The sequence below is a fragment of the Littorina saxatilis genome, linkage group LG11, assembly GCF_037325665.1.
Source record: "Littorina saxatilis isolate snail1 linkage group LG11, US_GU_Lsax_2.0, whole genome shotgun sequence".
Taxonomy (NCBI): Eukaryota; Metazoa; Mollusca; class Gastropoda; order Littorinimorpha; family Littorinidae; genus Littorina; species Littorina saxatilis.
In genome coordinates, this window is record NC_090255.1 from 8,883,108 (window position 1) to 8,905,912 (window position 22,805).

A 22,805-nucleotide genomic window follows, 5' to 3' on the forward strand; every position below is an offset into this window, starting at 1 on the left:
CCAAGACATTATATTTGACAGAACCAAATGATTGATGATTTGATGCCAGCAACTAAGATATTATTTTTGACTGAACAAAATGAATGATGATTTGACGCCAGAAACCAAGATATTATTTTTGACAGAACAAAATGTTTGATGATTTGACGCCAGAAACCAAGATATTATTTTTGACAGAACAAAATGAATGATGAGTTGACGCCAGGCTGTGTTTGCAGGGTTCGCGACACTGTCCATCACTAACCCCATCTGGGTGACCAAGACACGGCTGTGTCTGCAGTACGAGTCTAGCGAGGCAAGGGCCAAGCCCGACAAGCGACGATACCGAGGAATGGTGCACGCCCTCGCCAAAATCTACAAGGAGGAAGGGATGAGGGGCTTGTACAAGGTGAGTGCTTTTTGGCTCACGTAAGTGTAGCCTATGCGATGATAAACTTTGTCTGTCTGTGCGTGCGTGCGTGCGTGCGTGTGTGTGTGTGTGATAGAAACTTTAACATTTCCGAGTCTATGGATAAAGCTCGAATAAGAAGATTACGTCTCGGTCAAAAGTGTTTGACGTGTGTGATAGAAACTATTTGAAGACGTCACATTATGACGTAAGAGGGTTAGACGTCACGCAAAGGAATTACTGAAAGTCTCGGTCATTGTTATTGTGAGCGGGCCGAGACTAATTGGCAGATCCAGGGTCTCGCTTTCTTGCACAGTTTCACCTATGCTTACTGTGTGTGTGTGTGTGTGTGTGTGTGTGTGTGTGTGTGTGTGTGTGTGTGTGTGTGTGTGTGTGACGGAGTGATTGAGTTTGTGTTACTGTTTGTTGATTTCTTACGTGAGCCTTGAAGGCTTCGCCTCTTGTTCTTCTTCTGATTACTGAGGTATTCCAATGACAGTGGAACCCCCCTTTTAAGACCCCCTAATTAAGACCTTGTTTCTTCCTCCATTTTTAGACTCCCTCCTTTTTAAGACTTGATTTTCTCAGATTTTTGGAAGTCTGCAAAGGGAGGTTGCACTGTAAAGGACAAGTATCCTCATTGGTCTGTGCTCCGAAAGTCCCTACAGTAAAAGATTAAGTTAATAGTGTACCTATGAAAATAAAACGGGGATTGGTTGGTAGGCAAGCTACCTCAAGATCTGAACTGTGATGCATCAAAACAGTCCAATTCTCATTGACATTCAAGTGTAAGTTTTTAACTGAATACATTAAATGAAGATTTTACTTACCGCTGTTTGACCCAGTATTATTTGTTCACACTTAAACAATCTCAGGTAAGGGGTAAAAATGGTCTGAAAATGTAAACTGGGTGATAGATGACTGTATTGTTCCCAAATTCTGTTGGTAACCTTGGTTGCATAATCTTTGTCAGCAAAAGCTGCATGCTTTGATTTGCACTGAGAGTTTGCAGTCATGTTTAAGGAATTATTCATATTTTAATACTTTTACTGAATCAAAATGTTTAATGTTGTTCTATCATCTATGTCATGTTTTGTTTCTTGTCATATACACAGTCAACTTTGTGCAGACTCTTCTCAGTGTCCAAATATGCACGCGTGCGCACGATAAAGATCTCAAGTTCCCAGCGAACGTCTCAGGGCTTGGAAACATGAATACATGCATTTTTCGGGGGGGGGGGGGGGGGGGGGGAATGGGTAGCGCCGTAATATATGGCAGCTTGTTTTCCCCAGTGAGAAAGCAGCCCGAATTTCCATGAGGGTAATCTCACAGGACTATTTAAAATATTAACCTTATCCTTATCCTATGCACACCACAAAAAAATGTATCAGTTGAGATAATAAAATCTATGTCTATGATTAACATATGAACGTCTTTACGTTGTGCAGGGTTTTGTTCCTGGGATGCTGGGGATATCGCACGGTGCGCTGCAGTTCATGGCTTACGAGGAACTGAAGACAATCTACAACCAGTACAGAGAACAGCCACTGGACACTAGACTGGTCAGTACCTCCCTGTCTTTTTGACTCACATGCGAAGCAAAAGTGAGTCTATGTACTCACCCGAGTCGTCCGTCCGTCCGTCCGTCCGTCCGGAAAACTTTAACGTTGGATATTTCTTGGACACTATTCAGTCTATCAGTACCAAATTTGGCAAGATGGTGTATGATGACAAGGCCCCAAAAAACATACATAGCATCTTGACCTTGCTTCAAGGTCAAGGTCGCAGGGGCCATAAATGTCTAAAAAAACAGCTATTTTTCACATTTTTCACATTTTCTCTGAAGTTTTTGAGATTTAATACCTCACCTATATATGATATATAGGGCAAAGTAAGCCCCATCTTTTGATACCAGTTTGGTTTACCTTGCTTCAAGGTCAGGGTCACAGGAGCTCTTCAAAGTTGGATTGTATACATATTTTGAAGTGACCTTGACCCTGAACTATGGAAGATAACTGTTTCAAACTTAAAAATTATGTGGGGCACATGTTATGCTTTCATCATGAGACACATTTGGTCACATATGATCAAGGTCACTTTGACCCTTATGAAATGTGACCAAAATAAGGTAGTGAACCACTAAAAGTGACCATATCTCATGGTAGAAAGAGCCAATAAGCACCATTGTACTTCCTATGTCTTGAATTAACAGCTTTGTGTTGCATGACCTTGGATGACCTTACATGTATTTTGGTAGGAAAAATGTGTAAAGCAGTTGTTAGTGTATGATGTCATTGCTAGGTTTAGCTGAAGGTCAAGGTCATGTAAAGGTGAAGGTCAAGCATGTGAGTCGTATGGGCTTTGCCCTTCTTTTTTGTTGGTTGATTTGCTTGTCTTGTTTCCTCCTGTATTTCTTTTTGTCACTTCTTAATTGTTGCTTATTTCTGTGTCTGCTTTTGTTGATCATCTTTTTCATGGCTTCTCTGTGGTCTCAAAAGCAAGTGTCCTTTTCCTTCTCCCCCTCTCCCATCTCCTTCTGGTCTGAATAAGGAGGGAGTCTTAAACGAGGGTACATTTACAGAGGTTAGGCACACACACAAAAAAGTCTGTTTACGGTAACATAGGCAAAATAAATAGGGTCGGTAGGTCGGGATTTTTTTAGAATATTTTTTTTTTAAACATTTTAATTTTTTTATTCCAAAAAAACATATTTTTAAGTTATTTTGCCAAAAAAACTGACTTTTTTTTTCTTTTTTTTTTCTCCCCCAAATGCCAAAAAAAAATCTAGGGTCGCGCGAAAAAATAGGGTCGGTCGGGATACCGTAAACAGACTTTTTTTGTTTGTTGGCCTTATGGGGAAACAGGGTCTTAAAAGCAGACCTGTTTACACTACACATTGAGCGTAGTAAACTACGATTTTGGTCCCCAAACTACGCAACTACGCATGCTTGTCTTATACTACGCAAACGTTTCGTTTCGACTACACATTTTGACATTTTGAATACGCAAAAACGCGAGCGAGTTCCGATCCATAATTTGTACTAACCGGTTGTGTACTGCGTGCAAAACATGCCCGGCGCCCGCGAGAGTAGCGTAGTCAGTTGGTCTTGCTGCTGTCATTACAACTATCGCGGGCGTTTCAGCACATACTTTTCTGAACGCGGTCACTTCGTAGCTCATTCTTTCTGGAGGGAAAAAATGGCTACAGCGACGAACACGGATTCAGAAGACTTTGGCGATCAACCGCCACGGAGCAAAAAAAAGAAGCTTGGTCAAACTCCCAGCAAGGCTTTTCTGCCAAAGTACTATGAGGAGCATCCATGCCTAGTTTCGTGGAGAAAAGGGAAGCATTTTGCCCACTGCACTGTGTGCAACACGGCTTTTTCAGAGAAGCACAGTGGGCTTTACGACCGTGTAACCGCCACAAGAAAAGCACTTCTCATGAGGAATTCGAGAAATCCCGACCAAAGCAGAGGAAAAATTGGACTGTTTTGTGAAGAAACCCGTGCCAGGGAAAGAAGACCAAGACAAGCTCACTTTTGAGAGATCGGTAACCAGAGCAGAGGCAATGACCTGCCATATTATTATTATTGCCGACGCAAACCTGTTCTGTTTAAATTTGCCTTCATGTTGATACACATACTCCCAGTCCCTACTTTTTGTGACTTGATGTTCTCAGATTGTCACAGGTCTTGAATAGGGGGTCCCACTGTATATGAACTGCATACCCCTCAACATAGCTTTTTTTTAACAAATGCATGGGTGAAACTTTTCCGCCTTAGGGCGGAAATCCGCCAAATGAAATTGGTCAAATAAGGAATTCCTTATTTTGAAAATCCGATCTGTATTTTCTCTAACACAGTGACCGGACATCGCTGAATCTTTGTTTCCCTGAGCGCGCGAATTATCGGACTACAGCTTGGCATTTGTTATCATTGTTTACTGTGCAAATTTGTGTGTTTGAGATACCAGGAAAGGCCTACTTTTACCCTTAAAAAGCCTGATTTTTCGTTTTCTTCCGGGGGGCTTCGCCCCCCTGGGCCCCCTAAGAGGGCGTTGCCCCTGCACCCCACCAGGGCGTGGGCGGCCCCTGGACCCCGGCCTCATTTTCCTTATTTTTAATTCTGATCAGTTTCACCCATGCAAATGTTCCAAACTAGTTAATAATTTTTTTCTTAACAAATAAACTTAATGCTTGGCTTGTATTTTTGTGGGGGCTTTGTTTGTATTTGTATGAGGAGTATTGTTCACATTGTAATAGTTTTGTTTGGAGTGTTGAGTGTTTGTTTTAGTACGGTATAAGTAACTGTTCTGTTTTGCGGTTTGGGTTGATCAAATTGAAATACTACACATTCACCTGCCAAACTACACATTTGCCTTATTTTCACACCCAAAACTACACATGGTACATTTCAGGGGTAGGCAGGTCTGCAAAAGTGAGTTGTTCTGGTAGCTAAGTTATCAGCTATAGTTGCAAAAAAGGAACTTAACACTAGTTTTTTTTCATGCACCTTGCAGGGTTCAGGAGAATACATCCTGTTTGCGGCAGTATCCAAGATGTTTGCTGCGTCCTTGACCTACCCCTACCAGGTCATCAGGTCAAGGTTACAAGACCAGCATCGGCAATATGGCGGCGTGAGGGATGTGTGTCGACAGATCCTCAAGTAAGTGGGCGTTTTTTGCTCTTTTTTTCTTCATTTATGCAGTTGCCTTCGGCTCGTTTGTATCTTGGAGTGTTGGTTGTTCTGGTTTCTTTGTATTCGTTGCATGTTTGATGCTCCCCCACTATCACATCGACACTCCTCCCCGCCCCCCCACCTTTTGTCATGCACTACTGTCTGATTTTCCTCTGGTTTATTCTGGATGATAACAGCTGTGTTGCTTTTCCCTTACTAACTCTGGAAATCGTATGTAAAAAGGAGGAGAATTTTCGTTGAGAAATACAGACCTATCTCTTTTCCAAATGTATGGGTGTCATCTCTCTCGCAAAACGTTTGGATGTCCTTTTCAAACATACACACTTTATGAAAAGACATATTGTTTGCATCAAACACTGGAGGTCATGTTCCTCGAATCATAGCTCATACTATAGTACGTGAAATTTTCTTTCTGCGTGAAACTGAAACCATTTGTGTTGAATAAATTCAAAATTTAACATGGAAAGTGCTGGAGTGTGTTTCGTAGTCAAATCCTAATTCTATACATTAGTGGGCCTGCTTGTGTGTACCAGGTACAGTGGAACCCCCCTTTTAAGACCTCTACATATCAGAGAAAATCAGGTCTTAAAAAGGAGGGAGTCTTGACCCCTTGCCTGCCTTATGACAGGTATACCCGTCATGCGCTTGTGCAGCCGCAGCGCCTTAGGACGGGTTTACCCGTCTTCTCCGTTCAGGAATTTTCCAGACATGCTACGTCACTGCTGACACACAAATAGCAGCCAATGGCTCAGAAGGATACCTCATTCTCATGAATAAACATAAATGGTGACGCGGTTTTGCGTCTGAAGGCTATTTTCGGCCTTGGCGACAGGGTAGGGGAGAGAAATCTCGACTCGTCAAAATGGCTAACGGTGACAGTCGACCGGGCCCTAGTAGGGAAAAACAAAGCCGGACTGACGCTACAGGCGGTGCAAATGATTATGGATACTGACAGGGGAAGGGGGAGATCTTCTTTCGGACGATTCGTTGGAAACAGGTAGATGACAGTGATTATAATCCTTTCTTGGAGCAAGCAAAACAGCCACCTGTGTTTGATCCACAGGCACCGGAAGATGCGCCGTACTGATTTTTAAAAAGTTCATATTTAAACATCATTATAAGCCAAACTAATTATTATTTCCATGATTAGACACTAAAAACAGATTCTTGGTTCAATTTCCTTTAAAAATAACATAGGTTTTACTTACCTACCTACTGCCAGTTTGGAGCTAGAATTTTGTGTGAATTATTACACCCCGAACTCCAATATTCCCTGGCAGTCAGGAATGCACATACGCAAGTTTTGATTGGCAGCGAAAGGGTTAAAATGGGGGTAATTTTACAGAGGTTATGAACAAAAAAACTGAGAAAACAAGGTCTTAAAAAGGAGGGAGTCTTAAATTGGGGGGTCTTATAAGGGGGTTCCACTGTGCGATAACTAAGCACTCTGATTTTTCAACATGCCACAAGTTGGTTTTTTGGCTCACGAAGTGTAGCCTATGCGATGCTAACTTTTGTCTGTCTGTGCGTGCGTGCGTATGTATGTATGTATGTATGTATGTATGTCTGTGGTAGAAACTTTAACATTTGAAGACGTCATATTACATTGACGTCACATTATGACGTACGAGGGTTAGACGTCACGCGATGGAATTACTGAAAGTCTCGGTGATTGTTATTTTGAGCGGGCCGAGACTATTTGGCAGTCGTGTCCATGTAAGTAGGCTACATGCAGACAGACAGATCTAGATCTATAGTGTCTCGCTTTCTTGCACAGTTTCACCTATGCTCTTTCTGTGTGTGTGTGTGTGTGTGTGTGTGTGTGTGTGTGTGTGTGACGGAGTGATTGAGTTTGTGTTACTGTTTGTCGATTTCTTACGTGAGCCTTGATGGCTTCGCCTCTTGTTTCATCCTTTGTTTGGCAGTAGAAACTAGAATAGCGTCCTTCTACTTGTAGTGTGTCGAGTTTGCACTGTTTGCTCTCAATAGTTTATGTACCAGCTTGTTAGGAGCTCCTGCTCACACACATTCAGAAGCAGATCATTTTTGGCTCACGTAAGTGTAGCCTATGCGATGATAAACTTTGTCTGTCTGTGCGTGCGTGCGTGCGTGCGTGCGTGCGTGCGTGTGTGTGTGATAGAAACTTTAACATTTCCGAGTCTATGCATAAAGCTCGCATAAGAAGATTAAGTGTTTGACGTGTGTGATAGAAACTATTTGAAGACGTCACATTATGACGTAAGAGGGTTAGACGTCACGCAAAGGAATTACTGAAAGTCTCGGTCATTCTTATTGTGAGCGGGCCGAGACTAGTTGGCAGATCCAGGGTCTGGCTTTCTTGCACAGTTTCACCTATGCTTACTGTGTGTGTGTGTGTGTGTGTGTGTGTGTGTGTATGTGTGACGGAGTGATTGAATTTGTGTTACTGTTTGTCGATTTCTTACGTGAGCCTTGAAGGCTTCGCCTCTTGTAGTTGTTGCAGTCCCATGTGATTATTTTGCTACAGTGGAACCCCCTGTGAGGACCCTTTAATTTCAGACTTCCACTTTTGACACATATCTGTTTACATTTCTACTGGCTTCCTGCAATGTTTGAGCATTTATAATTACGGAAAACTTGCACTGGTTACTTTGCTACAATTTGTGCAAGTTTGAAATCGATGGAGTTACTTTCTATGTCATAAGGGTAAATGGGCAAATTGATGTATTTTTCTGCTGATAAGCAATATGTAATGCACCTGTGATGATTAGCCATGCTAATACCGAGGGCTGTGTGTACTGAATGTGTCAGAGCCGCAGTTCGCTGAGTTCAACTTGCTCATTTTCTTCTGAGGTGCAATAGATATATTTTTTCTTATATTGCAAAATTTAATTCAGAAGCTAGCGAAGAAAACGGAAATAAAATTCCTTTCATCTTTTTTTCATGAGATGTTACTTGGCCTGACGTTCAATGCAAAAGACCATTTTTTGATATAACTCTGTTTTGTTTGCATGTGTTATGAAAGAGTGTTACCCTTGCATTTGCAGGCCAGTCACTAGTGAAAGGGTGTGTCTCGAACAAGTGTACGGGAAGCACATGGCAATGTTTGTCTGCGCAAATACAAGGGTACTCAGTCTTTCACAACACTTAAAAACCTGACAGTCAACGTTATGTGCAGACTCAGTATCCATGTCCCACCCTGTGTCACCACAGTCGAACGTAACTAAAAGACCTCGGTCATCCTGCCATAAGTGTAGGTGGCTGATTACACCTAAAGACGCATACACCTGTGTATCTCATCTAATGTCGGGGTAACACCTGTGTATCTCATCTAATGTCGGGGTAACACCTGTGTATCTCATCTAATGTCGGGGTAACACCTGTGAACTTCGCCTAAGGATTTTACTGTGAGGGCGTAAAACAACATTATCATCTCACACACTGTAAGCAATATCATTTTTATTATGTAATGCACCATTGATGATTAGCCATGCTAATACCGAGCGCTGTGTGTACTGAATGTGTCAGAGCCGCAGTTCGCTGAGTTCAACTTGCTCATTTTCTTCTGAGGTGCTATAGATATTTTTTCTTATGTTGCAAAATTTAATTCAGAAGCCAGCAAAGGAAATGGACAAAAATCCCTTTCATACTTTCTTCTTGAGATGTTACTTGGCCTGAAGTTCAATGCGATTAGCACTTTGAGTTTGTTGCAATGTTCACTCAGAAAAGTTGATTCTGCTAATACCTTTGAAGGGATACTTTTGATCTGACTGTTTTGGAGGGGTTTCTGAGGAATTAATTGACCAATTTGAAGAATCTGAAGAATCCACCGTATTTTAATCCAGAAGCACACATCATGAGTTCCTCAAAAACCCGCAGGTTAGCATTGCAAACAATGCAGAATGTTATGACTTTAGAAGCGATCTGATGGCCTTTTTTCTTTGATATTATTCCTTCTAGAACAGATTTCAGAAAGACAAACATATGAAATGAAGCACATCACTTTCTGTTTACCTAATTAAATGTGTAGTCACGCACTGTTAACTATCTAATGCACCTGTGATGATTAGCCATGCTAATACCGAGGGCTGTGTGTACTGAATGTGTCAGAGCCGCAGTTCGCTGAGTTCAACTTGCTCATTTTCTTCTGAGGTGCATTAGACAATTATTCTCATGTTGAAACATTGAATTCAGAAGCCAGAAGAAGAAGTAAAGAAAAATCCCTGCACAAATGTGACCCTCCACAAGGGAATGAGTCGCATGTCACCTTTGCATGATTTTCATATTTTTACATTTTCCTAAAGAGTTTTTTATGCTCTATCCAGTGGTGAAAACCGTTTTAGAAAAGAGCGAAAACTGTTTGAGTTATAAGCCTGTGACTAAGGTGACCGTCACACTGTTACCAGACACTCCCCGGACTTATATTAAGCCTAGCGCAGAACCGCGCGAGGTGACATGCGACTCATTTCGTGGTGGAGGGTCACAAATAAGGTTTTAGTGCTGTTTCATCATCGGATTAAAAGTTTCATGTGTGCACATCGTTCATCTGTGTTTTTCTCTGAAGTTCAAATATTGACTTCAATAATCCAGACACTGAGTCACTTGGCATGAGGGTCCTTCCTTACATGTACATGTGAATACCGACTTCTCGTTTTGTCAAGAAAGCCAAAGTGTTTGCCAGTGTACTTCAAAAAATGTTTCTGTGTACTCAAATTCATTCACACTGAACTTGTTTAGTCTTCACAGTCTCTTTTTTACATTTAGTCAAGTTTTGACTACAATGTTTTAACGTAGAGGGGGGAATCGAGACGAGGGTGTGGTGTATGTGTGTGTGTGTGTGCGTGTGTGTGTAGAGCGATTGAGAGTAAACTACTGGACCGATCTTTATGAAATTTTACATGAGAGTTCCTGGGTATGACATCCCTGGACGTTTTTTTTTCATTTTTTCGATAAATGTCTTTGATGACGTCATATCCGGCTTTTTGTAAAAGTTGAGGCGGCACTGTCACACCCTCATTTTTCAATCAAATTGATTGAAATTTTGGCCAAGCAATCTTTGACGAAGGCCGGACTTCGGTATTGCATTTCAGCTTGGTGGCTTAAAAATTAATTGATGACTTTGGTCATTAAAAATCTGAAAATTGTAAAGAAAATAATTTGTTTTTAAAAGGATCTAAATTGTAATTAAAATTATTTTTTTATAAAACGATCCAAATTTACGTTCATCTTATTCTTCATCATTTTCTGATTCCAAAAACATACAAATATGTTATATTCGGATTAAAAACAAGGTCTGAAAATTAAAAGTATAAAAATTATTATCAAAATCAAATTTCCGAAATCGATTCAAAAACACTTTCATCTTATTCCTTGTCGGTTCCTGATTCCAAAAACATATAGATATGATATGTTTGGATTAAAAACACGCTCAGAAAGTTAAAACGAAGAGAGGTACAGAAAAGCGTGCTATCCTTCTCAGCGCAACTACTACCCCGCTCTTCTTGTCAATTTCACTGCCTTTGTCACGAGCGGTGGACTGACGATGCTACGAGTATACGGTCTTGCTGAAAAATTGCATTGCGTTCAGTTTCATTTTGTGAGTTCGACAGCTTGACTAAATGTTGTATTTTCGCCTTACGCGACTTGTTTCTTCTTCTTCTTCTTCTTCTTTGCCTTCTTTTTTTTCAATTGCATATTTTCAGATATGGACAGGTTTATGCTTTCCTTTGAAGTCTCATAGCTTGACCTATTTGGGACAGTTGCATTGAGTGTTTCTTTTCTGCTTTTCCACTCAATCCTTTGCCTTCCCTCTCAGGCCCTACTCTGTTATACTCTTACTTTCTCCCAAGCGCAAGACAAATTCTTCTTTGAAAATTGAAGCCAATAAAATTTGAGTTGAGTTGAGTTGAGAGTTTGCTTGTGTCTGCTTGCTTTGTTTTCTGTGTTTTGGCATTTACCGGTTACCTTTTACTGTGACACAGTCATCAGGTCTGAGTTCAGAACGTTTCACCTTCAACAACCCTTTTCCTTTTCTCCTTTGACCTTCCTTCTTCCACCATCGTTGTTGGCTTATCCTCCTGCATGTTTGACAGCATACCTTATAACAGTGGCCTGCTTTTTATAAGCCACAGAATTTTAACATACAGCAGGGTTCCACATCACGTAGAATTAAGGGTATATAGCTCAGTTGGTAGCGCGCTGGATTTGTATTCAGTTGGCCGCTGTCAGCGTGAGTTCGATCCCAGGTTCGGCGGAAATTTATTTCAGAGTCAACTTTGTGTGCAGACTCTCTTCGGTGTCCGAACCCTCCCCCCGTGTACACTACATTGGGTGTGCACGTTAAAGATCCCACGATTGACAAAAGGGTCTTTCCTGGCAAAATTGCTTAGGCACAGTTAATAATTGTCTACCTATACCCGTGTGACTTGGAATAATAGGCCGTGAAAGGTAAATATGCGCCGAAATGGCTGCAATCTACTGGCCGTATAAAATTTCATCTCACACGGCATCACTGCAGAGCGCCTAGAACTGTACCCACGGAATATGCGCGATATAAGCGTCATTGATTGATTGATTGATTGACTCTCCAAATCACGTACAAGATGCTCTCTGAAGAGGTATAAATACGTAACTGTTTTCTTCCAAATAGGTAAGAAAACGTACGACTCAAACGCTGAAAAGGTATAGCCTTTGCTAGTTTACTAGCAACAGCACGCAGGCCGCCTGCTCTACTGAGACCACTAAAGTACACGCCGTGTTCGTGCCACTCCTTTGTCGACACTGGCACGCCGTGAAGCAGAGGTTGCCTCCCTTGTCCTCAAACTGCGCGATATCTTTAAACTGATCATCTCGATGGCACTGTTCGCTTTAGCCTATCCGGTGCTGTCGCCTGCTCAAAAATATGCCTCGCAAAACGAAAGAACAAAAAAATGACATTTCATGGATACACCGATTGTCACTCATACCCTGTGAAAAATCTGGAAGGGGTATAAAAACACTTTACTTTTTTTCCTGAAAGGGTATGAATACCCTTGACTTTTGGGGTTGTGTGGAACCCTGATACAGCATGCAAGATTTTGTCCGTTTTGTGTGTGTGTGTGTGTTTCGCAAGCCACAGAATTCTAATATACATTACACAATATTATCATGATATGCGTATGAAAAGGTATCCTGGTTTTGACGAGCTACAAAATGCTTACATACATTATCCCTTATTGGTTGGCCCCAAAGCACCCATGAATACCGTAGAATTATTGAAGTCAATATCTGAACTTTAGAGAGAGAAAAAACATTCCAACATACATACTATGTATCTCTTATTGCCCCAAAGCGCCCAATACTGCCCCCTCAAGCTCCCAAATACAGATACCTGAAACACTCGCAATACACAATTATACATATGACATATTTTTGTTTCCATTTCTACTGGCTTCCTGTGATGTCTGAGCATTTATAATTTTGGAAAACTTGCTGTAGTTTCTTTGCTACAATTTTTGTCCAAGTTTGAAATTGAGAATTACTTCCCATGCCATGGAGGTAAAGGGGTCATGCAATATTATTCAGATCAAGCAGTTTCTGGAAACTGCGAGAAATGGAATCATGTCATGTGTGTGATATGGTGACCTAGGGTTTCGGCAAGCCACACAATTCTAACATGCATTATGCAATATAACCGTGCATGAATATGAAAATGGTGGCCTTGTTTGTGTACGCCACAGCATTTTGCCGTTCTCTCTGCAGGAAGGAGTCGGTGCTGGGGTTCTACAAAGGCTTCAGCCCCTACATGGTGCACATGACGCCTAACATCTGTATGGTGTTTCTCCTCTACGAGCTCCTCGTTCAAGCCGGCACGGAGCCGCCGTTCGCCGTCAAGACAGAGGCCGCGGAAATCCAGGACACTGTATGAGCTTTATGTTGTGTTTGCAATCTCAAGTCTTCTTGATGGTATTCTCCTGTATTGTTTTGATTGTAATGCAGTGAAAGCTTTGCTTTGAGACCTTTCAGTTGTTTAGACCTTTTTGTTCAGACTTCATCTACACTTACATGGGTGGGATTCTTCCGGTATATGTTGGAAATCCGGATTCGATTATGGCCTTTTTTTTGTTCTCTCTTTTTTTTTTTTGGGGGGGGGGGGGGGGGCGGGGGAGGTAGGTTCAGGATTCATAACATTTTTGAGTCCCACCCATGCACTTAAGACCTGATTTTCTGGGAAATGAAATAATCAGGCCTGAAAAAGGTGAGTCTTACAAAAATCAAGGTTGATTCAAAGTGTTCATGAATGTAAAAAAGTCAGGTCTTAAAAGTGTATCAGAGTTATGTCTTTCATGTGTATCAGAGTTATGTCTTTCATGTGTATCAGAGTTATGTCTTTCATGTATCAGAGTTTTGTCTTTCACAGTGAGAATGTTGATCCTAGTAATGGAGATTGGTGGCATGTGAGATCATGTTTTTGAGGCACAGTGACCAGAGGAGGGGAGAGTTTGTTTGTTGCAGAGGCAAGTTAACAGGGTAGACATTTTGTGTCAGTGAGGTTGTGAAATGTGTGTGTGTTCATGTGTGTGTGCGTGCTTGTGTGTGTGTGGGCGTGCGCGGAGAGAGAGACAGTGTAGTTTGATGGTTTTTACATTTAGTCAAGTTTTGACTAAATGTTTTAACATAGAGGGGGAATCGAGACGAGGGTCGTGGTGTATGTGTGTGTGTCTGTGCGTGTGTGTGTGTAGAGGGATTCAGAGTAAACTACTGGACCGATCTTTATGAAATTTTACATGAGAGTTCCTGGGTATGATATCCCCAGACGTTTTTTTCTTTTTTTCGATAAATGTCTTTTATGACGTCATATCCGGCTTTTTGTAAAAGTTGAGGCGGCACTGTCACACCTTCATTTTTCAATCCAATTGATTGAAATTTTGGCCAAGCAATCTTCGACGAAAGCCGGACTTCGGTATTGCATTTCAGCATGGAGGCTTAAAAATTAATTAATGATTTTGGTCATTAAAAATCTGAAAATTGTAATTAAAATTATTTTTTTATAAAACGATCCAAAATTACTTTTATTTGATTCTTTATCATGTTCTGATTCCAAAAACATATGAATATGTTATATTTGGATTAAAAACAAGCTCTGAAAATTAAAAATATAAAAATTATGATTAAAATCAAATTTCCGAAATCGTTTTAAAAACAATTTCATCTTATTCCTTGTCGGTTTCCTGATTCCAAAAACATATAGATATGATATGTTTGGATTAAAAACACGCTCATAAAGTTCAAAAGGAAGAGAGGTACAGTAAAGCATGCTATGCAGTGCAGCGCAACCGCTACCGCGTTTAACAGGCTCGTCACTTTCACTGCCTTTTGCACTAGCGGCGGACTACGGTCATTGTGAAAAAATGCAGTGCGTTCAGTTTCATTCTGTGAGTTCCACAGCTTGACTAAATGTATTAATTTCCTCTTACTTGTTCAACGTTAAAGAAGAAAAATCAAAGTGTACAGTTTCATTTTCAACGGCATTTTTAAGATGGTCAGTTAGATGTATCGGTGGTCCTTGTCTTTCCTTGGATGTTTTTAACTTTTGTAATTCAAGGAAGAAAAGGGCTAGATGTTTGTGGATGCTGTTTTGGTGCAACTTTTAGCAGAGTCTTGATAACAAGGCAAACAAAAGTTAAATGTTTGTTTCAGAGGAAGACCAAAAACCAAAGGTCGGTTACTTTTTTGTTTTGTTTTGTTGAAGTTTCAAATTGTTTTGATCCTACAGGCGCATGTGGCTTTTTAATGGCAAGAAATCATGGGACCTGTGTCTCCTGAATGTCGGAGAAGATTAACTTTCCTTGTAAAGTCTGCAAAATCACTTTTGCCATTTTTGATTAAAACATCTTCAAGGCAAAAAAAAAGTTCTAAGGTCGAGACAAAAGAAAAGGGTTGGGGGAATCGGAAACCTTTTTTTTTCTTGGTCAAATATTTTACAGAGCATGTTATATTATGCTGTGACAGAGACTATGTATGATCTCTTAATATCCCTGTCCCACCCTCAAAACAGAATTAGGCCCGTCAATGACCGCCACTACCGGAGAAACAAAATAACTTGCATTCCAAAATTCCAATAATCAAATGAGATTAAGGGAATTTATTATTACCTGTTCTTGATTCCAGGAAGCGCAATCTCACAATATGTCAATTGAATATAAAAATCTGTCCTGTTGAATTGCGATATTTTAGTTTTTCCAGTATTTACCAATATCTTATGCTTTGCTTTTGTAATTTTTGGGGATGCTCAGAGGAATTAATTGCTGATGATACTCGCTTTCACTTTACATGTACAACTGAAAAGACCAGCAGTTTTCAGTGATACGGTTCTTATTCAGTGTTTATATGTTTGTGATTCTAGTCAGATTGTTGAGCGCATTGCATTACCGGTGTCTCAGTGTTTTGACATGGTGAAACTTCGGTCATTCAAGCACTTTGGTTCCCAAGCTTTCTATCAGAAGAGTGCGTTTACCATTTAATCAGATCTCTGCTTCTTATATATACTGAGAGAAAGTGATCCTTCGAACGCAATACAGTGGAAGTTTATTTCTGCGCACAGTGTAGAAATTTAAAACAAATTCTGTCAAGTTTTACATTTATTTCCTCTGTCAAGTTATTGAAAAACTGCATTTCACTGATTCTTTAAACACAGTTTGATTTTGAATGTTTTTACACATCAGAGGTGTGCCTGCTCACAGTAAAAGGCTGGTGTTCAATATTGGCGTTAACCGGTATTTTACCGGTTGAAATTAGAAAATACAGGGTAAAAATCGGCTGCTGGTATGACCTACCGGTTGATTTTTAGAACTACCGGGGGTTTTTTGCTGGTAAAACAACAAAACCAGAGTTGGACTCTTACTCGTACCTACTGAGGGACATTCAAACTTTGACCCTATCGCTCCCGATCAAAGAGTCCTCTACATATATCCTACAGCCTATCCTTGTCATAGACAGCAGAAAAACATTCGCTGCCATGTTTTGTACTGTGTTTTCAAGAAACTGAGTTTTGGTATTTTCAGCACATCTGAGTACCAATGAAACTTCTGTTCTTACGTTAAATTTATTTCTATTGTCAGATGTTCAAGTTAGTTGGCTAAGGATTACTGAGGTTTTTCTGAATGTGAGAGAAAAAACAACTGTCTGTCTCCTGAATAATTAAAAAATATATATTTGAGATAGTCAAATTTTCAAGTTAGTTTGCTAAGGTTAACTTAGGTTTCACTGAATGTCACGAGAAAAAAATAACTGTCTGTCTCCTGGATAATTACAATTTTTTTTATTTTAGATAGTCAGATTTTCAAGATAGTTGGCGAAAGATAACTGAAGTTAGTCAGATTTTCAAGATAGTTGGCATAGGATTACTGAAATTTCATTGAATGTGAGATTGTGACGAGAAGAAAACAGCTGTCTGTTTCTGGAATAATTAGTGTTAGCTACAGCCTGACTTTTTAGCTGTTGGCGTTTTTTGTTTTTTTTGCAGGATGCTGATATTGATTACCAGGATATAGTAAGTGTTTATTTGTTGTTTTGTTTTCTTTTTTATGCGAAAAATAATAAAGATGGGTCTTGCACACAATATTTTCTTTGTGTTTCCTGAAAGTTATGTACATTGAGCAAGACGTTGTTACCTGAGTATGTGATCTGCCTTTTTTTCACTTTTTTTGGATGACAAAGTAAATTTGCAGGTTTTTTTCTTCCTTGCATCCAATAATTTCATTTCATTTTTCAGTTGGTTTTCCACATTGTTTGACTGCTTTAGTCTCTTCAGGATTACATTACCTTGGGTGTTAATTCTTATGAAATCAAACATGGACATAACTTGTAACTTTTCAGAGCTTTTGGCATCATTATGATCAACTTATTATTAAACCTGAATCTGGCTGCTGTCAGAGGGAAACATTTTCGCTGACAGTGAAATGTGTGCAAGTATGTTTACATTTTTGATGCTGATTCACAGAGTAAATGTAAGTGTAAAATCATCTTTGCCACACGCCCTCTTCAGCATCTTCCAGACAAATGTGAACACTGTATTGCCTTGTCTGGCAATAACTCTGAATAAATCAAAAATAACTCTTGTCAGGGTTGTATGGGTTACAAAAGAGTGAATACTTTTGCTTTCACCTCCACGGCTCAGCCACTTGTGTGAGGATCAAGAAGCCATCAAATTGGCTTTAAAGCTGCTCGTTTTTTTCCCCAGCTAGAAACCTAACTTCGGCAAAGAGCAGAGCTGCCAACTCTCTAATGAACATTAATTTTCTGCTTTCTCTACAAACTTAAAACAAAAAACAAAAAAAATATATCTAAGATTTTCCAATAATTTTTTTTTATCTAAGAAAACTTACCTTTCTTGTTTTTTTAATTTAAAAAAAAAAGTCTATTCTTGTGCGAGATAGCATAAATGTTGATTTGTGAACAAAATCAAGACAACTCTACACTTAAACATCATTTGCTACACTAAAAAAACAAATTTAAAAATCTAAATGGTTACACTTGAGGCTTTACAAAGGTTGACAGGTCAGCGAGACGTTCCCTTGACCCCAACCAGTTTTCCGAGATTTTTCCTCAACAGTTTGAGCGATAAACATTGAGACTGCTGGGGCTGAGAAGCATCAGCTGCAGGTCTCTGTTGGCGCGCTCAAGTGACATCACTTTATGAAAAAGACTCCACAGATCTTCTGGGGGAACATGATTGTGTATGTTGCACAAGTGGCACCTTAACTTCTGTTTTACAATGTTAATGACACAGCCTGGCGATGACCTTATTATGAATAATTGTCTACTGCTAATATGACAAAGTTACCGAGGCAAAATTCGTTGAAATTCTTTGTCATGTCCTTGCGAGACATACAGAAGAAGTGACTGAATTTGTATGTGACGCCACTAGTTGGTAGTTCTGTGCATATTCTGAAACTTGGTTTCGCTTTTGATGTTAGAAATTTCCCTTGGGAAGAGAGGGTCCAGAAGAGATGTCTTGGTGTGTTTGAACTTGATATCGGTTTGCATTAAAGCGTATACAGTGGAACCCCCTTTAAAGTCCCCCAATTTAAGACTTCCTTCCTTTTAAAACCTTACATTTTTTTGGATTTTCTATTTATATCCTTTGTACCGGCACGGTCGGCCTAGTGGTAAGGCGTCCGCCCCGTGATCGGGAGGTCGTGGGTTCGAACCCCGGCCGGGTCATACCTAAGACTTTAAAATTGGCAATCTAGTGGCTGCTCCGCCTGGCGTCTGGCATTATGGGGTTAGTGCTAGAACTGGTTGGTCCGGTGTCAGAATAATGTGACTGGGTGAGACATGAAGCCTGTGCTGCGACTTCTGTCTTGTGTGTGGCGCACGTTATATGTCAAAGCAGCACCGCCCTGATATGGCCCTTCGTGGTCGGCTGGGCGTTAAGCAAACAAACAAACACAAATTTTTTATATCCTTTGTAAAATTACCCCCATTTTAAGACTCCGTCCTTTTTAAGACCTGATTTTCTCAGATTTTTGGAGGTCGCAAAAGGGGGGTTCCACTGTATGAGGTACCTTCCAACAAACACGGAACAGAACAGTTTGCATAGCATAAAACAAACCCTGAAGTATTTTGAAGACCGCTCAAGTGGATGTACTCGCAGGCTCACATTTTGATAAAAGTTCCATTGCCATCTGCTTGCACGATGAAATGGGCGTTACCCTTTGTTTAAAGGTGCACAGACCTTTTTTCTCTTTATCTTTTAAAGTTGACTTTGTTATTTAGTTAATATGTAAAGGGTTTGAGTTTGTTGTATTATTATTTTTTCCTTTGCAATGTACTCTTTTCATATTGCTTGCAATACAGTTCAATTTGTGTGTGCTGTTATTTAGAGAAAAGCAGTTTGATTTACATGTACAACCACCTTTGAAATAAAGTGGTCATATTATTTGGAGAAAATCTGTTGAGATTAGGCATGTGAGTTTTAGAACACAATCTGTATGATAAGGCACAAAAAAAAAAAAAGTCTGTTTACGGTAACCCGACCGACCCTATTTTTTTCGCGCGACCCTAGACTTTTTTTTGGCATTTGGGGGAGAAAAAATTTTTTAAAAAATAACGTAAAAATATGGGGGTTTTTTTGGGGGAAAAAAACAAAAAAACAAAAAAACCGACCTACCGACCCTATTTTTTTGGCCTATGTTACCGTAAACAGACCTATTTTTTTTTTGGCCTAATGTTTTCCTTGCATATAATGTGTGTATAGTTTTGATTGTGTTTACCCACATTTCACTATGTTTTATTTTGTGTATTGAAAACGCATGTTTAAGTCCTTTTTATGTTAAAAGTGATGCTGATGCGAAAGCCCCAAACAGGAATCGTTTCTGAGTGTTGTATTGTACTGGTGATTTTTAAATTTTAATCATAGTAGGAGAATGACATTTCGCGGTATGGTGTGTAGCTTGCATACAGGTATGGGAAGTATGAAGGTGTGTGTGTGTGTGTTTTGGGAAGTAAAACAACTTCTTATTGCTAAACATGGTACACCAACTCTGTGTTTGTACCGGATAAAGGGGCATTTCGGGACCACCAGTACATGTATAATTGAACAATTTACATAATTTTTGACCATGTTTTAGTTCAATCCGAAAAATCCTCTACCAGATTTATCTAAAAGCTTTTAACCTAATTACTGAATGGATTTTTGTCTGTGTGTTTATTTCAAGTGTTGCAGTGTTTGAAAAATGAGACCAGGTTTATTCCCAGGAGAAAAAGAATATGATGGATATCTGAATGCCAGTTTTTGTCTGAAACTGTTTTGTTTCAGGCTTTTATTATAACAATACATATAAGCCAAATGCCACTTTTGCTTAAAATTTTTTTGGCTTTGGGCTTGAGTATCGTATGACACCTTTGCCATTTTTTGCTTTAATTAACGTCCACAATGCATGTAGCCGGCAATAAAATTAATGCTCCTCCTGAAGAGCATACAATACTATACTCATTTTGAATTGTTTCTTTGTTTTTTGAGTCACTTGAGAAAATGTGACTCTATGTAATCGGTCAGTGTTAGTCTGTCCGGCCGGCCGTCCGTCCGTAGACACCACCTTAACGTTGGACTTTTCTCGGAAACTATCAAAGCGATCCGGCTCATATTTTGTTTAGTCGTGACCTCCAATGACCTCTACACTTTAACGATGGTTTCGTTGACCTTTGACCTTTTTCAAGGTCACAGGTCAGCGTCAAAGGAAAAATTAGACATTTTATATCTTTGACAAAGTTCATCGGATGTGATTGAAACTTTGTAGGATTATTCTTTACATCAAAGTATTTACATCTGTAGCCTTTTACGAACGTTATCAGAAAAACAAGGGAGATAACTAGCCTTTTCTGTTCGGCAACACACAACTTAACGTTGGGCTTTTCTCGGAAACTATAAAAGTGACCGGGCTCAAATTTTATGTGAACGTGACTCCTAGTGACCTCTACACTTTGACGTCTGCTTTGGTGACCTTTGACCTTTTTCAAGGTCACAGGTATGTCTTGAAGGAAAAAAATTGAAATATCATATCTCTGAAACTATTCATCGGATTTGATTCAAACTTTATAGGATTATTCTTTACATCAAATTATTTACATCTGTATTGTGTTGTGAATAGCAATTTCTTCCTGTCCATCTGATGCCTCATATAATATTCAGAACTGCGAAAGTGACTCGATCGAGCGTTTGCTCTTCTTGTTAATTTAATGTTTTTCAATTGCTGTAGACTTATTAATACTCAATCAATCAATCAATCAATGAGTCTTGGAGTTATGATGTAGACTACATAATGTCTATGGTGGCATTTTTTCAACAACACATATTATTTATTTGTCTAATATTGGCATCCCCACCCACCCCTTACTCCCGCAGTGGGGCACTGCGGTTATGAAATTAAAGGCCCCTCCTGTTTTTGGAACCGCAGGAGCTTTCTAGTTTGCTGTTAGGTAGATTTTTGGTTCCTCTTTCCTGTCATGCTCTCTTTTTCTTCATGAATTCTTTTCTTTTTTCTGCCTTCTTGCTCATTCACCTGTATTTTTTCCAAAAATCTCTTCTCTTGCCGCTTGTCTCGCGATTCATGTATAGTTTAATCTGTTAGTGTTCTGATGTAAGTCCAGCAGTAGATAGGTTAAGCCTATTTTAACATACTGGAAACTGGTAATCTTCCAGTAGGTATTAATTTAGTTTTACTAAAGCCTGCTGGGACACAAGTAATGGGTTAGTGCATTTGTAAACAGGAATCGCTTGACAAGTGGCCCCCTTCATCCCCCCCTTCCTCGTCCTGATATGGCTCTGCGTAGTCGGCTGGACGTTAAGCAACAAATAAACAAACAAACCCACCCCTTACCCACACTTCTTCTACCACTCCCTCTGAAAAAGTAAGGGTGAGGGAGGGGGAGTGTATGTGTGCAATTCATGGTAAAATGTCACTCTTTTCATTGGATAAGTACGAAAAGGCCAAACAAAAATATATGTTGGCTTAGAGTAACGTGACCAAAAAAATAGGGTCGGTCGGCTTTCAAAAAAGAATTTTTATTTTTTTATTTAGTCAATTTTAAAGTACCTGTTACTTCCCTTAGTCTCCGTATGGTTCGCAAGATGTGCCAAAAGTTTTTTGGTTTTTTTAGAAATGAAGAAAAAGTTTTAGGGTCGGCGGAAAAAAATAGGGTCGGTCGGGTTACCCTAAACCAACATGTATTTTTGTTTGGCCTAAGAACATGTAATTTGCTGAGGTGTGTGTGTTTTGGGTTTTTGGGACGAGGGGGGAGGGGAGAGAACATTCCGGAATATTTTTAATGGACAATCCAGGATATTTTTGATGGACAATCCAGAATATTTTTGAAGGATATCCAGAATGTAAGGGCCATGCAATTGACCGAAGTTTCATTTTTTTTTAATGTGAGTGTTCGTGATTAAAATCAAAGTGTCTCATTGAACTGCTTCCTTATGTCCCAAAACAAAACAGGGAGGGGAGGGAAGAGAACATTCCAGAATGTTTTTTTGAAGGACATTCCAAGTTCCAAAGAGTTATTTGTTTGAAATGTATGTGTTTGTCGAAACTGACATGTTGCACTGCCTCCATGGTACCCCTAAATAAAATAAAAAGTGATATTTGTGTATTCAGTTTTTGTGGATATATGATGTTTTTTGTCAGAAACGAATCTCGAGTCAAGATCTCATGTCTTGCATCCTGTGATGGATAATTTGAACGATGTGGTGCAGTACCGTGCTGAATCAAACTATTGCTAATAAAATGTATGTAAATATGTGTTGCAGTGTGTGTGAGAGAGAGAAGAGAGTATGTGTGTGAGTGTGTTTTGTGTTTGTGCAGTCTTATGTGCATAAGTTTTTATGTGCTCTCTCTCTCTCTCTCTCTCTCTCTCTCTCTCTCTCTCTCTCTCTCTCTCTCTCTCTCTCTCTCTCTCTCTCTCTCTCTCTCTCTCTCTCTCTCTCTCTCTCGCTCTCTCTCTCTCTCTCTCCGAGTCTCTCTCTCCGAGTCTCTCTCTCTCTCTCTCTCTCTCTCTCATTCTCTCTCTCTCTTTCTTTCTCTCTCTCTCTCTCTCCCTCCCTCCCTCCCTCCCCTTGGTGGGAACGTGCGATGGAGGCAAACCAAAAATAATACTACCCCCACTTCTTCCTAATGGTACTAACGAAAGCAACTCTCTCTCTCTCACACATATACACTCTTTCTTTCTCCCTCTCTCTCTCTCTTTCTCCTTCCCTCCGC

At 39.9% G+C, this 22,805-nt stretch overlaps 1 protein-coding gene and 3 non-coding genes across 5 annotated transcripts in view; all 4 read left to right on the forward strand.

The window, feature by feature from the left end:
* LOC138979694 (solute carrier family 25 member 32-like) overlaps window positions 1-22,805 on the forward strand; it is a 34,058-nt gene that overhangs the window by 6,053 nt on the left and 5,200 nt on the right. The window contains exons 4-7 of one of the 2 annotated variants that reach the window (XM_070352425.1): window positions 219-388; window positions 1,837-1,950; window positions 4,907-5,052; window positions 12,805-13,153. In XM_070352425.1, coding sequence (XP_070208526.1) covers window positions 219-388; window positions 1,837-1,950; window positions 4,907-5,052; window positions 12,805-12,970 — 596 coding nt within the window. In that variant the 3' untranslated portion in view covers window positions 12,971-13,153. Of the gene's footprint in view, window positions 1-218; window positions 389-1,836; window positions 1,951-4,906; window positions 5,053-12,804; window positions 13,154-22,805 lie in introns of those variants that run through there. The other variant, XM_070352426.1, reaches the window with a different exon arrangement.
* On the forward strand, window positions 7,820-7,921 carry LOC138980956 (small nucleolar RNA U6-53/MBII-28). Its single transcript, XR_011460522.1, has one exon. It is a non-coding gene; the product is annotated as a small nucleolar RNA U6-53/MBII-28 (small nucleolar RNA).
* On the forward strand, window positions 8,537-8,638 carry LOC138980958 (small nucleolar RNA U6-53/MBII-28). Its single transcript, XR_011460524.1, has one exon. It is a non-coding gene; the product is annotated as a small nucleolar RNA U6-53/MBII-28 (small nucleolar RNA).
* On the forward strand, window positions 9,119-9,220 carry LOC138980957 (small nucleolar RNA U6-53/MBII-28). The gene has a single exon (XR_011460523.1). It is a non-coding gene; the product is annotated as a small nucleolar RNA U6-53/MBII-28 (small nucleolar RNA).